Genomic DNA, 24,677 nt, shown 5'->3' with positions numbered 1-24,677 from the left:
ACAATTCTGATTTCCCCAGAGCACTGGCAGGCGCCAAGGAGTTAAACAGATTTTAATGAACAGTTTTCACTGCTGGATGAGCAAGCACCATTCGGTGTTCGCAACACGTGTCCTCGTTGCAGGAAATCCAGAGTCAGACACTCGGGGTTGTTCTCACACCATACACTCACACTGCCCTGCCACTCTTAGACTTTTTAGGCCTCATGCAACAAACAACATGCAATTACACACTGAACAGTACTCAGACTTGGCAGTGCTGGGTTAGCCATCTGACGTGATGATCTTAGAGGGCTTTTCCTCAACTGATTCCACAATTCACACCAAAGCCAAAGAAATCAAGGCTCATGTGGCAGCATTATCCATCATGTACTTTGTGAGAGCATCCTCATACAGGGCTACACAAAGACTTGTTGCAGTGTTCAGACTGTCTTTTTGCCGTAATGCAATGGATTTTGAATGCATTTGTATTGTTCTTATTCAAAGACAACAGCTTCTTCCTTGAGGACCTCTCATCTCGTGTAATACAGACTCCATTTCCTGGACATGACCCCATTTTAGTAATTCTGCCTAAATTCTCTGACTGTTACTTGTACTTATACTCTTGGATAAGCTATTGCCCCCAAATCAAGTTTTAGCAGTTGCTTTCTCAAGGGGACAATTCTAACCATAGGACTGTTACTTTCCTTCACTAGATCTCTAAAAATAGCATTAATTCCACCCCGTGGCTGCTGTTGGTTTATGAAAAATATGTGAAAAGATGCACTGAATTGCAATATCAATGTTCAAATGGTCATATGTTGTCACCTTCACCACAATTCTCTTCTGTTCCTCTGAAGGGGACCACTACCACCTTCCAAACTGCACGAAAATCACTAAAGCCCAAGGTAGGTGTAAAGCACCACATCTCAACAACTGTTCAAAAAAAGCCAGATTAAGCTAAACTGAACTCTGCGATACTTAATTTCTGGTTTTGAAGCAAAGTTTGGGATTCGGAGTCAAAAAAAACGTAGACTCATAGAATTACTTGGCCCTAAAGCATCTGAGGGAAAAGACTCTTAAGACCAAGTACAACCATTAACCTAACTCACTAGTCCAGCACTAAGCCATGTCCCTACGCGCCACAACTACAAACATCAGGAGATTTGAGTTTCTCATGGGATGCTTGTTTCACTAGCACTTGTGTGTACCCACCATATGAGCTTGGTCCTGCTTTCTCTTCGTAAGTAAAATGAAGTTGCAGCTCCTCCTCTGACATTCGACTGATGAATACCTTCAGCAAACAGCAAATAATGAACAGTGCATTGTGAGCCTGCCAGATAAAGAGGTGGCTAGAAAAGAAGCAGGAAAAAACAAGAATCAGTAATGCTTCACCAGCAAACACGCATCAAAAAACACAAGAAAATAGATGTCAGAGTGGACAAAGTTCTACAGCTGAAGCAAGGAAAAGCCAAAATGTTTAAGCAGGGAGTCTGCAGCTGATGTTACAGAAAACACAAGGGGAATGTATTCAAAAGTAGCTTAGAAAATACAACCTTATTCCTAAACTACATTTGCACCACTAAAAACATCACAGCAGACAGAACTCTTTGAAGAACTCACCAAACAGTCCAGGAAACTTTTGGAGGTCTCTAGACCCTATGGACTCAAGGCACAGAGACATCTGAAAATTTCCAGCAGGTTCAAACCTGAAAACTCCCTGGCTCCCTGAACCTTAGCCCTTTTCCCAAGCAAATAGCCTTCAGGTGACATAGGCATTTATGGACTCCATGAGCACCATACAGCAGGATCTTCTTATGCAACACACACAAGTATTTTCCAAGCCTTCTGAATGAAAGGGAATACAGCAGCATAAAATTTTTTTGAGTTCCAGTAAGCAACTGCTGGGGAGCCCATGCAACAGCACAGAGTCAACTATTGCCCACAGCTGTGCTGTCAAGGTAGCTTAGGATTAAAACAGCAACAGCTACCTGGGCACAAGTAACTTTGCATTTTTGATGCAAGCAAAAAACTTGATGGCAGTCCTGGGAACAAGGAGGAATTCCAGCTCCAGATCTGATGAAAGTGGGACATTTATCTGTGGGTGTGAGGGAACAACTACAGAAAGCCTCCTGCAAAAAAAAAACCCCACAGCTCTGCACAAGTAACCTCTTGGAGTTCTCTCCTACTGCTGAAAGGGGCAAACAAAAACAACAGCAGCTGCATGATATAACTTGAAAGCAGTATTTTCATACATATTTACATATTTATAGATATTTAAAATATTTCCAAGATAGCATACTGGCTCATACATTAAGTTCAGCTAAAAAGTTCAGATAATTTTTAAACACCTCTAACCCAGTCGTACCCATAGCTCACATCATCTACATAAAAATGTGTTAATCTAATGCACAAATATGTATTTTTCCCCAGTAATCTACTTACCTATTACACTTAATTTCTGTGTTTAGAAAAGTATTAGACATTTGTTCTGTTTCAAACAACAATTTAAGAGAATGCTACAGTTTGTGAGTACGTTAATTAGCAGAGTAAAAAAAAATTCAAGAGCTAGCAACAAAAGGAACATTTAAAAAATTAAATGGCACACACAGCTCCTTTCTGGGAACTTACTTCTGACATTCTGCTGAAATTTTTAACTCTTTGGTTCTAGAAAGAAAGACTTTAATCAGTGATCCAAGGTTTCCTGTTCGAGGGTTCTTCTCAACTAGATGAGGAAAAATAAAATAAAATTACAAAGCATGCATAAGCTGACACTATCTAGTTCAAATAATATATAGAAAAAAAAATTCAATGTATTAAATATTTCTAAATAAAGCACAGTACGTCTTGTTTTTCTGTACAGGGATTCTTCTTTCAAGATTCTCCAGCACATGGTTTACTAGTCCATTAATGTTCTCTAAATACTATTAATCCTACACTTACAATATCCCAAACGTGGGATACTCATACTGCCTCCTTTCCCAGACTTGTCTGCAGCACAACAGTCTCCTGTCAGAAAACTGGGCAGGTCTTCACAACTACATTTTACCTTCTCACAATACCACTGATCACATTTATATTATCCCTTCCTTTCACCCTCCAATTCTTTCCCCTTAGTGATAAGCTTAAAGGGCAAAGCGGAAAAGACATAGTAGAGATGGAATTATTTGTTTTAAACCTTGCAGTCATTTCAAGTTCTGTGAAACAGTTAACAACGGAAATAATGGTTTGGGATATACATAAACACACGTTTTACACTGCTTTAACCTGACTAGGGCAACATATAGAAATAGAATGCTAAAGGCATGAATGTGCACAGGGATGCTGTTTCCCAATTTTTCTGGTAAAGTACATGGAAAAAAAGATGGCAAAACAACTCACCTAAAGACTTGCAGACTGAGATTGTGGCTTCTTCCAAGAGCTTTAAATCAGCACTAGGCAGGAGGAAAAGAAAACAAAAATAGTTACACAAGCAATTTGTTTCCTGTGCTTGAAGTGAAAATTCATTCCAAAACAATAATAAAATCTTTCTATGAAGCACTTAATTTTAGCCATCCATTATCTTGTTGAGGTCAGTTTGTCCAACCTCCCTGCTCAGGCAGGACCTCCTAGGGCCAGCAGCCCCAGACTATGTCCAGATGGCTTTCGAGTATCCCCACAAACTCTCTGAGCAACTCATTCCAATGCTCCATCATCCTAACATCCGGCAGTGCAATGTTCTTTTGAAGTACAGCAACTATAAAACAGGAAACTAATATTCAAAAGCGAATTGTTCATCAGAGTGAAATTATGTCAGTGTCTTCTCCCAGGGAACAAGGGACAGGATGAGAGAAAACGGCCTCAAGCTGTGCCAAGGGAGTTTTAGGTTGGATATTGAGGAAAATCCCTCCATGGAAAGGGCAGGCAGAGGTGCCCAGGGCAGTGGTGAGTCCCCATCCCTGGAGGGGTTTAAAAGCTGTGTGGATGGGGGAGTCGGGGACATGAGTCAGTGGTGGCCTGGGCAGTGCTGGGGAGTGGTTGGACTCCATGGTCCTCGTGGGCTTTTCCAACCTAAATGATTCTGTGATTCCACGGGCATTTTATTACTGCTGGTTTCACAGCTTCAGTGCTGCCATGCTCAGTTTGGTGTTACTGAAAATACAAACAGAACAGCAGCCGACAGAAAGAACTTGAACTTTTTTAACACGAAATTTCACATGAAATGACGCACTTTAAAAAACATGAATAAAAGAAACCTCAATCTGACATTTAACCTCAAGCTAAGCAGCTCTTTCCTTTTAACTAATGTTACAAACAATCACATCAGATACAGCAAATTATTTGTAACTTCATTAATTGCCTCGTGATACGCCTCAGAAAAACATCATCTGAAAAGAACAATAAAGCACTAAAGCAAAACCTGACAGCAACCACTGAAACCACACCAGCTGCATCAAACTCATACTTCTGACCTAGCAGTGCAGGGCAACTGACTCTCAAAAACATCCTTAACAGATGGGAAAACAAGACAAATCATCAGATACTGTGCTCAGTGCCACACTGAGCAATACAAATATTAATAATTAAAGGGCACCCTGTTCCACCAGTCTCACCATTAAGATTTCTTCCTTCTATCTTGTCTGAATCCACACTCCTCTAGCTTAAAGCTATCACCTCTTGTCATATCATGAAGGCACTACTGCTCAGTGTTTTGGAAGAGATGGTAGAGCCTCTACACAGACTGAACACATAGCCTGACCTTCAGGGACTTCTGAAGTTCAACAAATTAAAGGGCAGTCAAAAAAAATCAGTTCAATGCTTGCAGTCATAACACAGTCCTCCTCTCTTTTTGAAGTCCAGCGAAGTATTTTTAAATTTACATGGTAATCTAGTTTACAGCACACTATTGCATCAACCTGAGATTATCAGCAGTGCCGCGTGGGAAGTTGCTAAACCAGCTCCAGAGCTGAAAACCCTGTGGACCCATGCTCTCGGAAGCTGTGGAGTTTGAGCTGTTCCCCAGCTCATGAGGACTAGAAGACACTGTAGAAAGAGCAGTCAAAAGAATTATTTCAAAACCCTTCAATAGGAAACCATTCAAGATAGAGACATCAAACAAATTAAGTTTTAAGATGCCTGCAAATTTTCTTATGTATGACACTAATTTACTGTGTAGTGAGCTGACAGCTGAGACAGCTCTTCACCTTCAGCTGAATATCCTAAGACAACTTTAGATCGAGGAGATTGGCTTGTCCTGATATCAATTACCAGCATTCATTCTTCTCTTAAAAACTGCTTTGAAACACAAGATTCGGAAAGAACAAACTTACACTTTGATATATACTTTAAAAACATTAGGCTTGGTCTCAAAGGTGGTCTCTTGTTCCAGCACTACAAACATGCAGAGTAATTAAAAACAAATGGTATTGAGCAAGAACACGCCACCAGCAACTACAGACAACACAGTTTTCTAGGTCTGTGTGACCCCATACTTTTTTAAAAAAAAAACAAAAACTTCTAAATTTGCCCAGCTGGCTGCTTGTCATCAGGATTTATTCCTTCCCAAGACCTGGCAGGCAGGGAGGGTAAATATTACAATGGACAACAACTCAGTGGAGAGTTCTCAGGTACTGAAAAATCATAATCTAACACAACGTGAACCCTCCCACTATCCAAAGATCCTGGGGACACAGTCAGAGTGGTTACTGTAATTGCTCCAGGATTTAAACCATAAATGTAGACATTCAGCTTTGAATTATGGTTCATTTTCTCTCTAATTTCTAAGGTTAGGTTTCAAAGTACAGCATTCTTACAGATTTCTTTTTCTTCTCTTTGAGTTATTAAAACCCACACAAAGTCCTCAAAAAATTCCACTGAGTTGTTCAATTTCTATAAGTAGCCAGGATCAAAACCAGTGGCAAAGCAAGCAAGGCTTTCAGATCGTCAGCAAAGCTTTTAACACTCGAGTAATTCTTTTTCATACTAATAAGAAGTTTAGCACTTAAAAACTAACTACAGCCCACTGCCTCTTATTCATACAACAAGAACACAAAAGCGAATTTTGCCACACTCAAGACTAGGCAACAGCCACTGCAAAATTTCAGTTCACTCAAAAGAAACACCTTGTGAGGGGGAATTACAGCAGAAATACCATCCCAATAGACACACATCAGTGAAATACTCAATACTGTTACATCCCCAAGGATGGATTCATGGAGACAATATTGTGGAGGGGTACAAAAAATAGCAGTTCATTCCTAAGTGCCTTGGGCCAAACTTAGCAGTGACTTTCTTTCCTTTGATTGGGCAGGAAAGGGAAGTGAGAGACATGGGAAAAGATGTCTGGGTATTTTCTTGTGCAGAGAAGAGACAGAAGGTAAATCACATTAAGATTTGTGTAGAAGATGCCAGAGCCAAGATTCACAAGGTGGCACAAAAGAAACAGTACAACCAACTGTGGCACCGGGTTTTCTCTACAGTCCCTGTAGAAATGACATCTGGTTAATGAATGAATATAAGAATGAAAACACTGAAACATCTGTCCTCTCATTAAGCCACACAGAACACTGCTAGCAAGTACTTGAATTGTATTTCAGCTCTAACAAGAGCAAGGACTGATAAAATGAAGTTCCTTCACTGAATTGACCAGAAATAAAAGCTCCAATTCTCTCTGAAAAACCTCACCTGAGGAATAGGGACCAACCTGTTGTTAAATATCTCTCAAATACATGTCTGGAGCACAAGTCTAATGAGGAGCAGCTGAGGGAGCTGGGAAAGGGGCTGAGCCTGGAGAAAAGGAGGCTCAGGGGGGACCCTGTGGCTCTGCACAACTCCCTGAAAGGAGGGGACAGCCGGGGGGGGTCGGGCTGTGCTCCCAGGGAACAGGGATGGGAGGAGAGGAACGGCCTCAGGCTGGGCCAAGGGACCCTCAGGGTGGATATTAGGGAAAATTTCTTTACCTAAAGGTCTGTCAATCCCTGGCACAGCTGCCCAGGGCAGTGGTAAGCCCCCATCCCTGGGGGGATTTAAAAGCCGTGTGGATGTGGCACTTGGGGATGTGGGTTAGAACACATAAAAGTAAAGGACACATTTGTTAAGGACGGAGTATAAAATATTCCCTGCTCTATGAGAAATATTTGGTATATCTGCAACACAAAACATATTATCTACCGCTACTAGTAAAAAGGCAGTAAGTATGAAAAGTCAACTCTGCCTGCTGCTTGATGGCTCTGCTGAGCATCACTGGGAGGAACTCTACAAAGGCACTCCAGTAAGATCCAGGAAGTTCTGCCCCAGACAAGACACCTCTGTGGAAACTGGTCATATATGGGACAAACTCTGAGCCCAGAGCAGCTGTGGCTGCCCCTGGAACCCTGGAAGTGTCCAAGGCCAGGCTGGACAGGGCTGGGAGCCACCTGGGATAGTGGAAGGTGTCCCTGCCCATGGCAGAGGGTGGGATGGGATGATTTTTAAAATCCCTTCCAACTCAAACTGTTCTGGCCTTCTGTGACACCAGCCTCAAGCCACAGACCTGTAACAGTACGGTCACAGTGACCTGGGTGAGTTTGCACATGTACTTCAACTGGCACAACCTGCACTGAACCACCTCAGTCTCAGAGAGCAGTACATATTTACATATGCACCAGTTCTTCAGTTTTCCAAGAAATGAACAAAAGGTATCACCTGATGTGGGGATTCAAACAGGCTGAGAACATACGGGGCAAACAGAATAGATTCAAGGCAGAATATTCTTAACTATATAGGCTTTACTGGCTCACTTGGATACTAGCAAATTTGTGAGGTGCACGTTTGCTTCCCATACACTTTAGGAAAAAATTCCAGGCTTCGCAGGAGTTCCTCCCTCATCCTGTGATCTGATGGCCAGCATTTCCAAAGTACTCAATAAAAGAAAGAAATTATTTTATTTGCTTTTCTTTTATGCAGAGGCTAAGTCCACAGACCTCAGCAAAACTAAAATTAATAATAGTGAAATTTGCTTCCTTGACAGCACAGCTATGTTTAAAGAAAACTGGCTTGTCTTTGCTTATTTTGAAGGCATCCAAACAGGAGAGGTTTTACAGTGGCAGCGATTATTTTCTGTAACATCTTAACACCATGTAATTTGAATATTTTGCATACCAATTGTCACTAAAACCATTCTATACACACAGGCAGCATCTGTGTGACTGCAGCTCTCACACACCAGTGGTGAGAGTAAAGAGTAATCAAGGATAATCATTACTTCGTTGGGATTTAATCACTTTGTGTTTGCACTCACGATAGTCCAAAGAGTTTCTTCATCAGGAAGTCAGTTTTCTGTAAAAAAGCCTCTTTTCAGTAAAGGTGGGAAAGAATGGCAAATTGAATAGTCTATAAGTCAATAAAATTTCATCTTTTTTTTGACTGCAGATTTTTATTTCAGGCTTCTTGTGACCAAAAAGCAGGATCCCGCAGTCAGCTAATCTGGCATGTATAGTAAAAAACATTACTTCCAAAAAGAAGAGGATGGGGAAAAAAAGAAAAGGTGTATAAAAAAGTGGCATTATAAACAGGATTATTTTTAAATGGTTGACTTCAGCTGCCTTACTTTACAACAATCAGTCTTCACCAAAACCATAATTATTAAGACGGTGAAGGTTGTTTCCTGACAGCAGCCAGCTCTGAAGAAGGTGGTTTTACCCCCTTTTCTTTTAACAGCACCACAGTATGTTTCAAAGTTCCAGTGGCTTCTGTTAAAGTATCTCCACATCCCCAGAGAAAGCATTCTGTCTAAAAGCTGCAATTACAAACATGCTCACATCACAACACCTGTCCTTAGCATGGTAAGAAAAAGACCCAAACCAAAGCAGACAGGTACCCCTCTAAAAAAGGAGGGGGAAAAACCAAATCAAGCCACTTTCCTGACAGTTCTTTTCCTTGGATTAAGGCCGTTTTTATTTTCCATTGAACACAAAACAGAAGATCCAGCCCATTTACTAAATTCATACTGTGGGAATGCTGATTTTAACGGACTAGTTTGAGGACAGACATCAAAGAATGTAAGGCAGCATATGATTTATTGTACTGTTTAAAAAATGTACCATGTTAAGGCAACATAAAAGCTGCACATTTTTATGCCTTTCCATTAAAGGCCCATGCACATTATTCTTGAATCAGCAACTCATTAATAACTCTAGGGAAGGAACAAAGCAGAACAGTAAATACTAAGCACATGATTTTCAGCAAGTTCTGCTTTAGTTAACTTTAAGTTTTCCATCAGAAAATAATTGTAACTAATACCGCCACTAAAGAGGAGGTTGCATTCTTGGTAGCAAATCATCAAAAAGCCAGACAAACACAAAGTCTGCCTAGACTGAGAGCTAACACTCCAAAGCAAACCTCATAGCTCTTAATCCTGACAGGAACTAAAAAAATCCATCCAGAAAAGCTGTATTTAATTTTTCCAATATCCAAACACTATTGGATTGATAGGTCAGTCACCTGAAGTATAGAAGTGGAAGATTTAAGAGATTCTATACAATTTTAATTCAGTTCCCACAAATCCATTCTGTGCAACAAATAAGGACCCATGAAGGGAAAAAAAAAAAAAGAACATGCAGGAGTGTGAAATTAGTCTACCAAGCACTTCCTAATGGCTGAAACCAGAAATGTCTCAGCAGGCACTTCAACAGTACCTGCTGAGCACGTTACTGCACATTTGCTTTATGGAAGAGGATATCTCAATAAACCTTTTGCAGTGAAAGGCATGAGGCAACCTAAACCTAAACTGCTGGAAGCTGTTCCTTTGACTGTCATTTATGTCTGCACCACTTATCTGCTCCCCCTCCCAGATTGTGAAAGGCCCCAGTGGCTTTCTTTACCTCCCAGATACCCGGGCTGGCTCTGGCTGTTACTATTCACGTGTGCCACGGGAGCCACAGGCATGGAGCAGGGATTCACCATCAGCCCATTTCTGACTACTGACAGCTGATATCTCCTCTCAATAATTGACTAATTATTAGGAAAATCAGCAGTATGAGAGGAAGACCAAGCAGCCCAGAAAGGCAGAATATTAGACCCTGGCAGGCAGCTCTGCTTTGACCACACACTCTCCTGTTCATTTTTGGATGGCACAGCGGGTTTAAGCAATCCCACCTTTTAGCTCAACAGGCTGCTGTGCCCTAAAAAATCAATCCCTCATCATACCAGCATTGTTTTGTGGTGCCAAGCTATGAATCACCATACGGAATTATCTTGGCTGAAAAAATAAACACTTCTGCTGTGTTTTCCAGATAGATTAGTCCCTGATTAAACCCACAAAAGAACAAAATAAACACTGGAAGAGATAGTGACAGGGCAAGAGCATCTTGCATCAGTGTTGCTGACAGAGATGCAGCAACCTTGCAGTTGGCAGCACGGGTAATTGGCAAACTTTGCTTCATACAGCAAACTACCTTGTGTTCTTCACAGAAACAGACCAAAAAGACAACAGGACTGAAAAAACAAAACCCAGTAAAGAAGACATGGCTGAGGAAATGAGCAATGCTAAACAATTTCACATGGAACCAGAAAAAGAGACATTAACACATTCAGTCAGGTAGAGGTCAGAAAAAAACCCTAGAGAGAACCATGAAGATGAGGCATGGATAAAAGGAGGAAGAGATCAACCAAACAAGACAGAAAAGCATAACGAGGACAAGTAAGGAAATACAAAGTGCCAAGACACACAAAGCATAAGAAAATGAAGACAGCAGAGCACAGAAAGTGGTGCTATGTCTTCATGTATCTCAGAGCAGCAAGACAGTAATTCTCCATCTCTCAAGCCAAGGCACTGCTGTTCCACAGCAGTCTTTGTGCCTTGCCTTGAGAGATGTTTGGCACCTGGGATCCACAGCACCTGGACTAACTTGGAACAGCTTCTGTAAGGCAAAGCACTAGCCACAAGTTCCTAACTAGAAAAAACATACATGGAAAAGCACTAAAAACTTCACAAACCTTCTTACACACACTGATTCAGATTTCCCTTGGAAGCCTTCCTTGAAGATACTGTTTCCTTGCTACGGCCAAGTCTACCTGATAACAAGGTAAATTTGCTGGGCATCTGTTGCTGAAAGGAGGAAATCTTCCCCAGTCTCATCACTTCCCCACCTTGCTGGTTTTTCCTTGGATAATTTGGATAATTGCTTTTCCTACCAACATGAGTTTTTCTATCACCTTCTCTTCTAATGTTCTCCAGTGCCTCCACCCCTGTGGCACTGACATATGTAGAACAGGATTATGTCCAAAGCAGCACTCAGAGGAGACAGCCCTCTTCTCCCTGGGGATCACATCAGTCCCATCTCTGCAAAAACTTCAGGAAACAGATCTTTTACCCTGAGGCATCAACAACTGCCTCCAAAAAAAACCCATTACAAAACACTTACACAGGCCCCAATAATACTTGCAAACAGCCACTAGTTTTGCAACAGACAACAGGAAAAAGTGAATTTAAAAAGAGAAAAAAACTGCAAAACTCTGTCCTGTATGACAGGTGAAAACTGGCTCCTTTCCACAAATCACAAACAAGCATCTTGCTAATGACACTTAAGCCTCATTAAAAGAAGAGTTAACTTGGTAATTTGGAAGATTTCAATCTCAGAAATTGACATTGACCTCTATTGTTCCATTCCTGCAGGCAAGGTTATCTGATAGAGACAAATGCTGAGGGTGCTGTGCAGCCAACATCCTCCGATTTCACTTGCCAGTGGTTGTCTCAGGTAGATGCAATAAATGGGAAATTTCTATTTCCTTCCAACACTGAGCCGCAGAAAAGATGCCTCTAAAAATATTTCTCCTCTAGCTCCCAGGCAAGAGCACCATCTGGTGTTCAGCTAATTCAAGATTTCAACCTGCGTTTGGATCATTTTATCGGACTGCTTGTCTTTTTAATTATGTTTCTTGCTTGAGGTTTTTTTTGTTTGGTTAGGTTTTTGCTTTGTTGATTTGGGGGTGTTTTTTTTAGCAAATTTACTCTGCACTGGATCTGAATTCTGTGAAACAGGCATAAGAAAGCTGCAAAACAAGCTAAGAAAAACTCCTCAATTTTCATGGGGGAACGAAGGAAAATAGAAGAACCAAAATAAATTGGTGGGGCTCCATACGTAATTATTCCCCCTTAAAACAACCCAAACAGTTTTGAGTATTATCTAAGTTCTTAGAACACTGTCAATCTTATTAGTCATGGCTACGCTGCAAATAATTCTTGTCTTCGGGGATCTCAGAGGAACAACAACTTCTGGCTTGCACACTCCCAGTTCTGTACTGCCCTTTACCAGCTTTACCTCCACAACACCATCCCTCCTTCCTAACCTCTGGCCATTCTCTCCAAGCAGAAGCCAAAATACTCCTCACTCTTCCTCCTCCTCCTTCCTTTCTCCTCCTCACTCTTCACAAAAATAGCACCTAGTAAAAGCCTCCCACTTATTTACCTCAACCACTCTCCATTCCAGTTGCCTGAACTTTCATTTACAGAGAAGCACCAGTTTCATGCTGAAAACCGTAAAAATAGTTTTCAAGTGAGCCCTGAAGGTATTAATATCAGACTCTTCTTGTAAGACTGATAACCCACGCACAGGCCAAGGAATTTAGCAATGGAGTTGGGTTAATAGAAGTTACAAGAACCTAAATTCCACACTTCCAGAGATGTGCTATGGATCCTCTAAAAAATACTGGGTTTATTTATACCCACACCACTTTCTGGAATGAAAAGGCATTCAAAGCTTGAATTTTAGGTATTTAGAAAATATCTTTATGGAGATTACACACCAAATTTTTTTTTAACATGCAAAAGAGACTGATAAAAAAAAAAAAAGCCATACAGACTAAGCAACTCAAAAGCTAACTTACAATTAAATCATGCAAGAAGTACAATTCACTCTAAACTGAGAGGAAACATCAAATGTTGGAATCTTCAGCAAATCCAGTCAACCCAAAGGCTATACCAAAGGAAAAGAAAGCTTCTTAAAACAACAAGGAAAAAAAGTTTCCCCCCAACACTACAGACCCTATTTCCGATCTTTACCAGGAGAATGAATAGCAATTACAGCTATTATGAAGAAGAAAGAAACCCACAGGAATGGAAGAGGTGGTGGAAAACGCTTCCAAACTTAGAAACAACAGCTGATTTTACAGAGGCATTTTTGCCTCTGCTACCTAAAACGGGAATAATTAACATAACCACTCATTTGCCTTCAGACCGGTCACTTCTATAAACATACTACCAAAGCCAGCACCACAACACCCTCTTACCTGTTTGTTGGAGTGGTGAAGCTGAAAGACAGAAGCTGATTCCAGAACGGGTCATTCTCAGAGATGGGCTCTGATCCTGACAGTTTCTGCAAGTATTCATTTTCTGGAAGCTCACTGATGCTGCTGCTGTTTGCTCCCATCTTCTTTATTTGGCAAATGTCTTTCTAAATTTTCATTGCTTTGAAGAAAAAAAAAAAAGAACGAGAAAGAAACATTTTTAAGTCTTTTGCACAAATAAGGAATATGCAGACTCTGAGTTAGCCACCAGTAAAGTTTTAGATCACCACCTTGAAAAATTACTGAGATGTAGGAATCAGGCACACAGGAATATATTAGAAAGATTTCCTTTCAACAAACTTTGGACAGTAACATCTTTGGTCAAGAAAGATAAAAGTTCCTGTGCTATTACTTCATCTCACTTGTATTTTAGGTATATAATAAATTATACTCAGCAAGAACACTGCAGCACAGCTTTATCAGTAACAGGGCTGCTAGCAGTGGGGAAAACTACATAGAGTTCACAATTTTAATGGGGGCGTCAAGCTGACATACTATTCAGAAATATGTTTTCAAACTGAACATACACAGATGGAAAATTACCACTTCTGTAAAGGTGCAGCTAATTCATGTGTGCCACCAATGATCTACACCTTTGATGTTCCTGCTTTTCCAGAGTCAGCAAAGCTCTTATCATGCTGTTATCAAGTCAGCGAAGGCACTACTGACCATACATGGATCTCCTGACCTCTGTAAAATAACGTGGTTCCTTCCAGGCAACTACTTCAATGGGAAAAAGCCATAAAATGAACTCATCAGAAACACAACAGCTTTTTGATGGAACACTGCAGAAGCTGGCACTCCAAACCCTCTTACTATGTATGTTGTACTTGATCCATGCCAAGAATGATAAACTTTAAAATCTTCATGCTGCTTCTCATCTTCATAAAGAATTTAATTTAAAAAAAAAAAAAAAAGAACCACCACAATGCTACTGACTGTGTGCCAGGTATGATCCCAAGCACCTCACAACTTTCCAGGGCATCAACTTCAATAAACTTCCACCTTTTGGGATGAAATAACTGCGACTGATAGGTTTAAAAGTTTGTATGAAAAAAATGCATCAAGGTGAAGACAAAAATGTTGTGTAACATATACTGTAACCTAAATATGCACTCCTGAGTTGGCATAAGACATAGGAACAGGCATAGCTGTATCAGAATTTGTAAGCTACTATCCAGCAGAAACTTTTCCCTTGGTTGCTACAAAGATACAGAGAGAAGTAACAGATACAAGATATCGGACACAAGAATCATGCTTTTACTGATACTCTTAAAATCATCAGCCTCTCCCAAGCAATTACTTCCAGAGAAGACTTCTAATAGCAGTTAATATTAATGAAGAACTGTGTAAATATGAAGAAAGGTTACTAAAAAACAAACAGATGCAACAAAAAGCTGAAACAGTAGCATCCACAGTGAAAGTTCTCTGAAGAATTCATATTTGAGATTTAGAGCAACTGCATAGTACCCAAATATGTCAGAAACAACAAAGGGCCAGCACAGTCGTAGAGCAGAACGTAAAATATATTAAGTAATAAAGCGATCTTTAAAATGCAAAATCCTCCAAAAATAAAGGAAATAGGTGATTATTTTTTAAATTTTATTTGTAGGAGACTCTACAAGCAGGGACACCTTGCACTGGACCAGGCTGCTCCAAGCTCATCTAACCTGATGTGTTCAAGGTGTTCAACTACTGCAAAAGCCAGCAAGGATGCTGCTGGCGCTGGAGCTGTATTTTGACTCAAGTCCCATCCTTGTGCCTTTAAATTACTTAAAGGCCCTACACTTAAACCTTTATTTCTTGGAGAAAAGACAAGTCTAGTCTGTCTGCTTCAAGCACCCATTCTCTGCTCATATTTTCCAGCTTGCTCACTCCAAGACAAACAAGTAATGGTGAAGAGAACCAAGAAGCAGCTGGAGCCTTGCCTTCAAATCCCTCCACCTTCACCTGGAACTCCTGAGTTCCCCGTGCCAGAGCAGACAGTGCCCAAAAATCTGTTCTCCTAAGAGGAGTCACCATATTCTCTGTCTACAAGCTACTCTTACAACTCGCTGCAGCTCCCAAAACCCCCCTACATTTAAGCCACTTCCCCAGAAACACGACAGCGGCTGGAACAGGTTTCAAGCAAATTCTTGAAAAGGAGTCATGCCTGCTTCCCAGATTTCCTGTGGCACACCAGCAGGTTCAACACCATTAAGACCAAACCCAAACCAAAGAGGGCTTTAACATCAAGTCTTAGCGCAGTTTTATTGTCTGTTTTCAGAGCCAGTGTCAGATCACAGTGCCCAAGGAGGTGCCCAGCTCCACGGCCACAGCCACGCTCCCAAGGAGCATGACAAGTCATGGAGCCCCTGTGAGCCCCCCAGCCCTGACGCCCAGCTGGCTCCTTCCAAATTGCAGAGAAGACGCTTCACTCCACAGACCTTCCCCAAAGCCACAGAAAAACAAGGCACTGCCTGACTGTTTTCTAAATGAAATAAGTATCAAGCCATCCAGACCTGTCAAAATAATCCGCCTGCTAGCTTGAGCTTTAAATACCTGATAATAGTTTGCAGATAAGGGGGTTTGGTGAGCTTTGACTTCCACTCATTCAAGAGCCAACAAATCTCGGAGCAACCAAACAAACTTTTTTTCTCTCTCTTATACCCCAGGTGGTTTCTTTCCTTTCTTAAGTACTTTACACTCAATACAGCCCTCTGAAGTAAAAATCTCAGCAAGTTCTACTGATCCTTCCCGTAGATGATTACACCCAGACACACAAAGCTAACTCCTTCCACCAGGAACTCGTGTTATCCCAAAGCTTGGAGAAGTGCTCTGCAGGGACTTCAGGATGCAGCCCGAGCACCTTCAGCTCCTACAATCTGAACCACAGGCCCTGCTTTACATAACCAAGACACTTCTGAGGAACTACAGCCACAGAGCGACCCAGGAAACATGTATCTCCCTCAGAGTTCATGAATATCCTACAGGAAAAACGTCTAAAAATAATTTAAATACACACAAAAAAAAAAAATTAAAAAAAGAAAAATCAACATTCAATTTCCAGGCATTTCAACAACAGTAACAGATTAACCCCAATGCTTTAACTTAGCTGATTACATGCTAGTCATGATCTCAAACACATTTCCAAGACAGCTGCAACTAAATAACATTAAATTAAATGGCAGTCACCACCTTAAATCATTTTCAAACATGCTATCAAATGTTTCTTTTAGAAACAGCTGCCTTTAGCTGAAAAGATCACTCAAATAAAACATGTAAACCACCCAAATGTCCACACTGGTTTTGATTAAGAGGCACTGCCTCTGTGCCTGTATGCTGGCTAAGACAGTAGAGGTTCAAGTCATTAAAGTCATTAGATAATATAAAAGGTATGACAGTACTTGGACTTACTTGTTGTACTTACTACAGTATGCTTTAAGCAGTATTTAAAACATTTATTTATTTATCCATGATTTTTCCTACACTTGAATTTCATAACAGCCCCCACTGCACAGAAAGGCTGCTCCAGGGGATCCCAAAGAAACTGCAAAATACAAGGTCAAACAGCTCCTGCCTCCTCACATGCTGAAGTGGGACAGCCCCAACAAACTCCAAATCACAGGAAATTCCCTTTCACTCCAGGAAAGTCAGTCCTTACTCTAGCAATAAATTACCAATGAAATCTAATTTCCTTTTCCTTGAAATACGCTAAATAGATAAATGCATGGCTCATTAAAATGAGATTTTACAAAAAAACAGTCTACTTATTTTCCAGCCCCCCCTCCACCCAAAAAAACCAACCAAACAAACAAACAAACAAAATACCAAACAGACACAACTTACTAGCAACTCATTTAGTTTAACTCAGTATTATTACACTCCCAAAGAATCACAGCCTGGTCTGCAAGTGTCATTCTCTATTGAATCCAGCATCTGTTTAGTCCCAGAGCTCGGCTCCATGATGCAGCAGTAGAGGCTTTGGAGCAACATAAGGGAGCTTGTTTAGCACATCAGGACTCATTCCAATCTCAAATTGCTAGGGATAGGTGTAAATCTCAAGTCAGCTGCTTCTTCCAGAAGATTTTAGTATTAATTATTAACAAGGGTTACTAGAAAATATTTTTTCCTGTGAAAGAAAGTTGAAAGCCATTCAGCAGTACACAGATGCCATGTATGAGCTCCTAAGTGTAACTCAAGGTGCAGATGTGCTCTGTTGAACTTGGGAAAAAACTCGTCATGTTCTATATATCTTCTACTTAAATAATTTTAGACAAGTAATTAAAGCTCCTTTCAGGGTTATATCTCCTCCTGGTCTCACAACTTAATGGCTTAATGCTGGAATTTTATCTGTCCAGCACAGCCAGCTGCCTCCTTCCAAAACTATGCTTGCCATGATCATCTTGGCTGAGTCTGCAGACATCTTGAATAATACAGATTACATACAGCCATGGGATTTTTTTAAAATCACTGCTTTAAAGTGTAAGAATTTCAGATGGTCATGCACATGATTTTGCAATGTCACCTGAGATCTGGTCACTAGGTTGAGCCTTTAACACAACCACATTACACTGGTATAATGGTTTTCAGTATACTGGTTTTCAGTATTTCACAAAACCAGTATATATACTGGTTTTCGGTGTTTCACAAAACACTGAAAACATTTTAAAACCTAACAAAAATTTCATTTCTATGCATAGAAGGACTCTGATTATCTTTATAGTTCGTAGCATTATGAACTAAGGCAAATGGACCTTGTTTTCCTTCCAAGCAAAGCAGCCACAATCACTGCGAAGATGAGAACATGAGATGCAATGCTGCTCACTCAGTATTACCCAAACACTGCACTGAGGTTTTTGGCTGATTCCTGTTTGTATCCAAGAACTGCAGGTTTCAGACCATCCTTCACCCATGAGACATTAAAGCATCCCACAAAGCCCTAACACAAAGATTGCCACAGAGCTATGAGACTACTTCAATATATTTACACATAATTCTCCATACAACAGAAAAGACAGGAGTTGGATAAACAGTATCTGTTACTCAGCTCCGATATTTGAATTTTACTGTCCACACAACATATTTGAATTCTGACTACTCACTCGTGTTACAGTAATATTCCATAGATTGATGGAATGGTTTGTGTTGGAAGGGACCCTTAAGGCCATCCCATTCCCCCCTTCCATGGGCAGGGATACCTTCCACTATCCCAGCTTGCTCCAAGCCCCATCCAACCTGGCCTGGAACACTTCCACAGACAGGGCAGCCACAACTTCCCTGAGCAACTCTGCAGCTTTCCAGGCACATGAAGTGTTTATTCACCTGCACTGCCTGAGGAACTGTTTTGGGGAAGTTTTGGTGCTGTTATAAAGGCTTAAAAAAATAAAACCCAAGAAATGAGATTCCACCTTTCTACAAAGACAAAAAGCAGTTACACAAATACTTGATTACACCCAGAGATCACACTAATCTTCATGCAAGGAGGTACAAAACTGAAAGAACTTTGCTTTTACCAATTTAATTGGTAAGATTTTGCTAAGCAAAACTAATGATGCAGAAATACCTGGCAATAACAATTTGTGCCAGTAAAAGGGACCTTCAGGGAAAAAAAAAATCTTTACAATCCTCAGACTTTAGGAATTTTTGCCATTTCAAATCAGAGAAGTGCATTGAAATAGTCTTTGTTTTTAAAGCATGTTAATGAGTCAGAATATCCCAGCTATAACTTAATGATTAGCAATCTTCAAACACTATCAAACCACCATTAAAAATTCACCTTTTCTGATACACCAGTTAGCCACAACCAAGCAGCCTGGGAGATTTCAGGATGGAATAAACGCATCTTTCGCGACCAATTAAAAAAGTTTCCTACTGTTTTTAAGTTAACAAGTTACACAGGAGAGACTGTTTCTGCTAACTCTACTTTACACTGATTTGTAATTTTCCTCCCCTCTTCTACTGCCTTTTTGGCCACTAAAAATGTCTTTCACTCCTTTCTTCAGTTCCCTTCACCCACTCCTTTTACTTTTGCAAGCCGAAACTGCTCAGACACACACCAAATCCCCTCACCCCCAGAAAAAAAACCCACCAAAACCACAAAAAAAACACTGTTCTGTGGGAAGTAGCAGACAGGCACGCTGCTTTTGTGAAAAACACAAAATAGGTGCTTTTTTAGAGAACCTGGTTGACCGTGACAGGGTCTATCTTTGCAGCCTGGGGGCCAATACCATCTCTCACAGCTTTCTAGATAATCCCCTGCTTCTCCTCCACCCACAATTCTTCAGACACTGCCGAGTTTGATGGCACTGTCAGGGACCATGATACAACCCTCTAACCCATCCGTGCAGAAGCCCAGCACACTGACTGTTCACCAGGTCCCAAAATGTCTTCCTGTGAAGCTCAGCACATCGGGACAGAAGCACTTCCGGACGGCAGTAAGAAATGCCACAGAATTATCAAGTGGTCCCCACAGTGCCTAAGAACAAGAACAATACCAAAAAAAACCCCAACCATCTTAAGGTCTTTAGGTAGCTCTCAACATAAATAATCTGGCTCGCTCACTGTTTACTCAGCTGGATGAACAAACACAGCATCTCTTTGGGTTCTCCTGCTCTGTACTAGTGCCTTCCCCTCCCACAGCAAGAACCTGAGCAGAGCAGCAGTGCAGTGACATCAGCGTGGTCCCTCTAGGTTCCACGGAAGCCTGCAGAGCTCTGCACACAGCAGAAGTGATTAATCTTGATAGATTTACTGCAGGCAAGGAAGGGGAAGGCAAGCAGCTGAAAAAAAACAAGTGACGATGCTGTGTTTTCTGCTCCAGTTCATTTTCCACAACGTTTTCCTGGGAGTCAGTCATCAATAAAAGCCTAATTCTGAAGAGCACAGTCTGCTTCCTGCGCATCCCACCCACGGGACAGTTGTTCTGCCCACAGCTGAGAGGGATTTTTCAAAACCTTCATGGTGAGGCAGAGTATTTCAAGCAGAAGAATTTGGATGTGAGTGAGCCCGGATGTTGTGGTGCTTCCCCAAACTGCTCACCAAGGGATGCTATTGTCTTTGACAGCTCACCCTACAGAGTTTGTCACATTTTAATGAAGTGTTCTGAAAGGAGATGACAGAAAAATGAAAACCCAAATGCTACAAATGAGACTGAGATGTACTGATCGTGTTTCTCAGAAAACTAACACATTTTCATACGCTCTGTAATCTCTAACCTCCAGGTCACTGGTGATCCACTCTGCTAATTTCTGGTCACCAAATCCAATAATTTTGATAAGCAGATGTCCACTTACTAATCTCAAAATACCTTACTTCAAGTGAAATACTAGTCATCTCCACAGGTTGCTTTCGAAGCTGTTCCTGAACTTCCAGTTCCTGAGCTGGAAGTACTGACTCACAGGAGGACAAAAACAACCTTGCTCAAGCTGCTTTTCTCTAAAGTTGCAAGAGATCAAAAATAATTTACACAAAAATGCCGTTCCAACCTTTGGCCTCACAACAGAAATTTCTGCTACAGAGTGCCCTAAAAAAACAATAAAAGTTATGTGATGGCCCTGAACACAAATTAGCAAGTACAGGTTCGTGCCAAACCAAACCCCAAAATTGTCATCTTTCCACCCAACATGTACTGGCTTTTCCATCAGCACACACCCAGCAGTGACACAACCAATCTATATGAAGCTTTTTATCCTCTATCCCCTCAGCCACTATGTTCTTTCAGGGCGTGATGCTTGTGGCCAAATCTTCCTGAAGGCTCAAAAGCCTCTCCACAGATAAAATTTACCAAGAGTTACCAAAATTTAAAGCCACAAAAACTATAAAGATCATTTTTTTTCTGTTGAAATTCCTAGGTAGTAAGTTATGAAGTAGGTACTGCACCAAGGCCACCAACCTGGGAGCAGAATGACAGCATCAGTTTTACAAAAACCTCCTTCATGTCACAGAGGGGAGGAGACGTGGTATAGTGGCAATTATGAAGAAGTTTAATCATGAAAAAAGGTACCTCTATCCTTACTCTTACTCTCCAACACCCCAAGAAAAGGTCAGCACTCAAACACAGCTAGTGTTTTTTGGAGTACATGCAGAAATAAATTCTTTAATCCAATTAGCAAACACTGTCAGAAGGGAAGAAGGCTGGGTCAAGCACACCTTGTAATTTCAGTGTAAAAGGCTCTACACCTGTTAGAAAACTATTACAGCTAAGTAACACATTTTTCAAAAGTTTCAAGAGGTGAAAATTCAAATACTATCTCCGCTCTCTGCAGTGGGTAGGTATTTCTGTAAAGGTTTTGTTTGCTCTCACCAGCGAGATTCCTGCTGCCAGCCAGGACAGGTGTGCTGGAACTATAAAATGAGAAAAACAAACTGAACTTTAAACAAGAATATCAAAAGGTTATGGGGCTGAAAAGAAAAGACAAATCAAGAATATGCACAACCCATACTGAGACCTGCCTTCACAGGTTAGGAACAAACAGCACATCAGAACCAACACTGCTGGTTTAACCTTATCTTCTTCCAGTGGCCAAAGAGACTTTTATTACCACAAATATAGCAACAGTTTGCAAAAACAGTTTTACACCAACCCCCTGATAATCTATGATCGATTATAGTGCTGGAAATTTTGTTCAGTATGAGTATGCTTTGATGACTTTGTCCCTTCCCTCTAGTTTAAAAAAAAAAAACAAACCTCAGTATACCAGCCTAAAAAATCAATTTATGGCAATTTATTGTTTCTACCATAATTGAAATAGAGAGCTGGGTTGGATATGACACAACTCAGACTAAACCTAGCCTGATTGAATAAATCAAGTAGCTTCTATATGAAAGGGATGTTAAGATTATTGTTACACACAAATATTTCCTTCTTATGTCACTATCAGACATAAGTGACACTTGTCCAAAGGCCAAAGTAATGTTTCAAAAAAATAATTCAAACACCATTTAAGCTTCAAACAGATACTCAGATGTTCATCAAAAGGCCTGCATTTGTTTCAATACTGGTACGTTTTGCTATATTTCAAAGCTTATATAACTATTTTGGTATCTGTGCTCTTCCACAGCTTGGGTATTAACCACATTTTTTGCAACAGGATTATTTGTCTCTGCTTTTGGAGTTTCTCACAGCTGAAGATCTAACCACAGCATGAAAAAGCATGTTATGCTGAAAGACAAATCTGCTCTGTATGTGAAATAATTTTATATTAAATTACACATCATGATTTATAGCACCTATCTCCAAGATCTACTGCAAATTGAATTATACTTTCCAGGGTGTGGGATTACTTCAAGGTGCAACAGACTTTCCACTCTAGAGAATACACTTCGAAAAACACTGTTAAAATCATCCATCATCTTCTGTGGCATCAGTTCAGCAGCCACCAAACAGGATTTCTTGCCTCCAGTGACTTTTGTCAGTCATCAGCACGTTAAAAACATCTTAAAAACACAGCATGTCAGGAAATGCCAGAGGGCAGGTTTGGGTTGGATCTTGGGAAGGAATTGCTGGTTGTGAGGGTGGGGAGACCCTGGCAGAGGGTGCCCAAAGAAGTGTGGCTGCCCCTGGATCCCTGGCAGTGTCCAAGGCCAGGCTGGATGGGGCTTGGAGCAGCCTGGGACAGTGGAAGGTGTCCCTGCCCATGGCAGGGGGCTGGAACAGGATGATCCTTAAGGTCCTTTCCCATCCCAACCAGTCTGGGATTCTGCGATCTCAGAATCTCCCCCTCACTCTGACAAAACCACTGGAAGGAAGCACCAGCTCCACCTGAGTTCAGCAGTAATCTGCTGTAAGTACTTCTTTCACTGATTTAGCAGGAAATACGAGGGATTGGAAGCTCTGCCAGTGAAACATCAGCACGGGGCTGTACGAGGAGGAGCTGAGGGATGCTTCAGCCAGGTGACAGTGCTGAGCTGGGTCCATCACTCACTCCCCGGGCTGCCCACGGGTCTCTGCTGATGCAGCAGCAGTGGGAAGAGAAAGCAGCCCATGGAAATGACAGCAGGAGGCCTTCCCAAGCTCCTGGCAACCTAAGGAGCAATGGCAACTTTCTAGCCGACCCAGCTGGAGCACCGTGAACGTTTTTCAGTTGGGAATTGACACAGCGTCAATTACACAACCCCGCGTTGGGACACTGGACCCAACCACCCGGGAGCCTCTTCCCACTCCCCTGCACTCCCAAAGTGATCCCTGATGGAAACATCAACAGCTCACTGACTCCAGAAAATACCTACAGTGTTTAGAACTGCAGCCCAGCACGTTATCGCTCGGCACAGGAGAGGGGGAAAATCAGATTACGGCCCCGCGAACTCCCCACGTCCAGCACAGGAGATTAAAAAGAACAAATAAATAAACAAATACTGGTTGGCATGAAGGCGTATGAGGCAATGCAAAGCCTGGCAACTAGGGTGAGAGATCAGTTCAATTCTAAACTAAAATATGCCTCACTTTTGATAAATACTGTCATTCATAAGTATGAAAACAATGTGGTAGCAGTGAGGAGGCAGAGTGAGCCCCAGCAGACCTGAGATGCTTCAGAGGAACAGAGAAACCTCTGCTTCTTAAGAACAGGATGGAAAACAAATCAATGTATCATCTAGCCAATCATTTAGAGAACATAAGCAAAATACGGGTATAAAACTCTGGCTTTCCAGTCCTGGGCGCATTTAAAGGGACACAGGGACATCCCACGGACCCTGAGGGATCGGAGCACTCAAGGTCCGGCTAAAGGGACACAAGCACATTCTGAGAACCCTGGCAGGGTTCTTTGGATGCCCAAGGGACACAAGGACATCCACGGAACCCAGCGAGAGATCGATTCCCGGGTCCCGAAGGGACACAGGTTCAACCCGGGAACCCTGTGAGGGATCCCTGGAGATGCCCCAGGCCGGGTGGGGACACGGCGGGCGCTGGTGCCCCGGCAACACTCCGCAACGCCGGTGTCGAATGACGCAAGGCACCCCTCCATCTATCGCGACACAGGCCCGCGCCACGAGGGGACGGTGACGTCGGGGCAACCGGGGGATCTCGGGGGCCCCTTTCGGAGCCGCCGGCCGCCGCGTCCACCCGTCGCCCGTGCCCCTCGAAGGCACCGCCGAGGCCACGCTTACCGTCCGTGCCCTGGGCCCGAGGTCGGCGGCGGGGTCGGTGGCGGGGTGCCTCGGCCGGTGCCGCTCCCGGGTCCCCTCACGGCCCCTCACGGTCCCCGCCCGCCTCCACGTCGCCGGCGCGGCCCCGCTGCGCGTGCGCGAGGCCCGCGCGGGGCGGTGCGCGAGGCACCACGGGAGTTGTAGTTCCTGACGGGCGGGGCGGCCATGACACCCCCGGCGCCCGGGGCTGATCCCCAGCGTGGGCAGCAGGGGAGGGGGATCCTGCCCCTCTGCCCCTGTGCTCAGGTGAGAGCCCACCTGCAGAGCTGCCCCAG

General features: G+C 42.2%; 1 protein-coding gene across 3 annotated transcripts in view; it reads right to left on the bottom strand.

Moving 5' to 3' along the window:
- Nucleotides 1-24,461, bottom strand: part of DYM (dymeclin) — a 210,797-nt gene extending 186,336 nt beyond the window's left edge. For all 3 annotated transcript variants that reach the window (XM_066180700.1, XM_066180703.1, XM_066180704.1), the window contains exons 1-5: nt 24,364-24,461; nt 13,222-13,399; nt 3,358-3,410; nt 2,608-2,701; nt 1,192-1,328 (exon numbers count right to left, since the gene is read on the bottom strand). In XM_066180700.1, the coding sequence (XP_066036797.1) occupies nt 1,192-1,328; nt 2,608-2,701; nt 3,358-3,410; nt 13,222-13,361 (424 nt within the window). In that variant the 5' untranslated portion in view covers nt 13,362-13,399; nt 24,364-24,461. The remainder of the gene's footprint in view (nt 1-1,191; nt 1,329-2,607; nt 2,702-3,357; nt 3,411-13,221; nt 13,400-24,363) is intronic.
- Between the last annotated feature and the right edge of the window lie 216 nt (nt 24,462-24,677).

This window comes from Chamaea fasciata, unplaced genomic scaffold (genome assembly GCF_029207755.1).
Source record: "Chamaea fasciata isolate MVZ Bird 193981 ecotype frontalis unplaced genomic scaffold, bChaFas1.0.hap1 SCAF_4, whole genome shotgun sequence".
NCBI lineage: Eukaryota > Metazoa > Chordata > Aves > Passeriformes > Sylviidae > Chamaea > Chamaea fasciata.
This window is presented reverse-complemented; position numbering and strand designations above follow the sequence as displayed.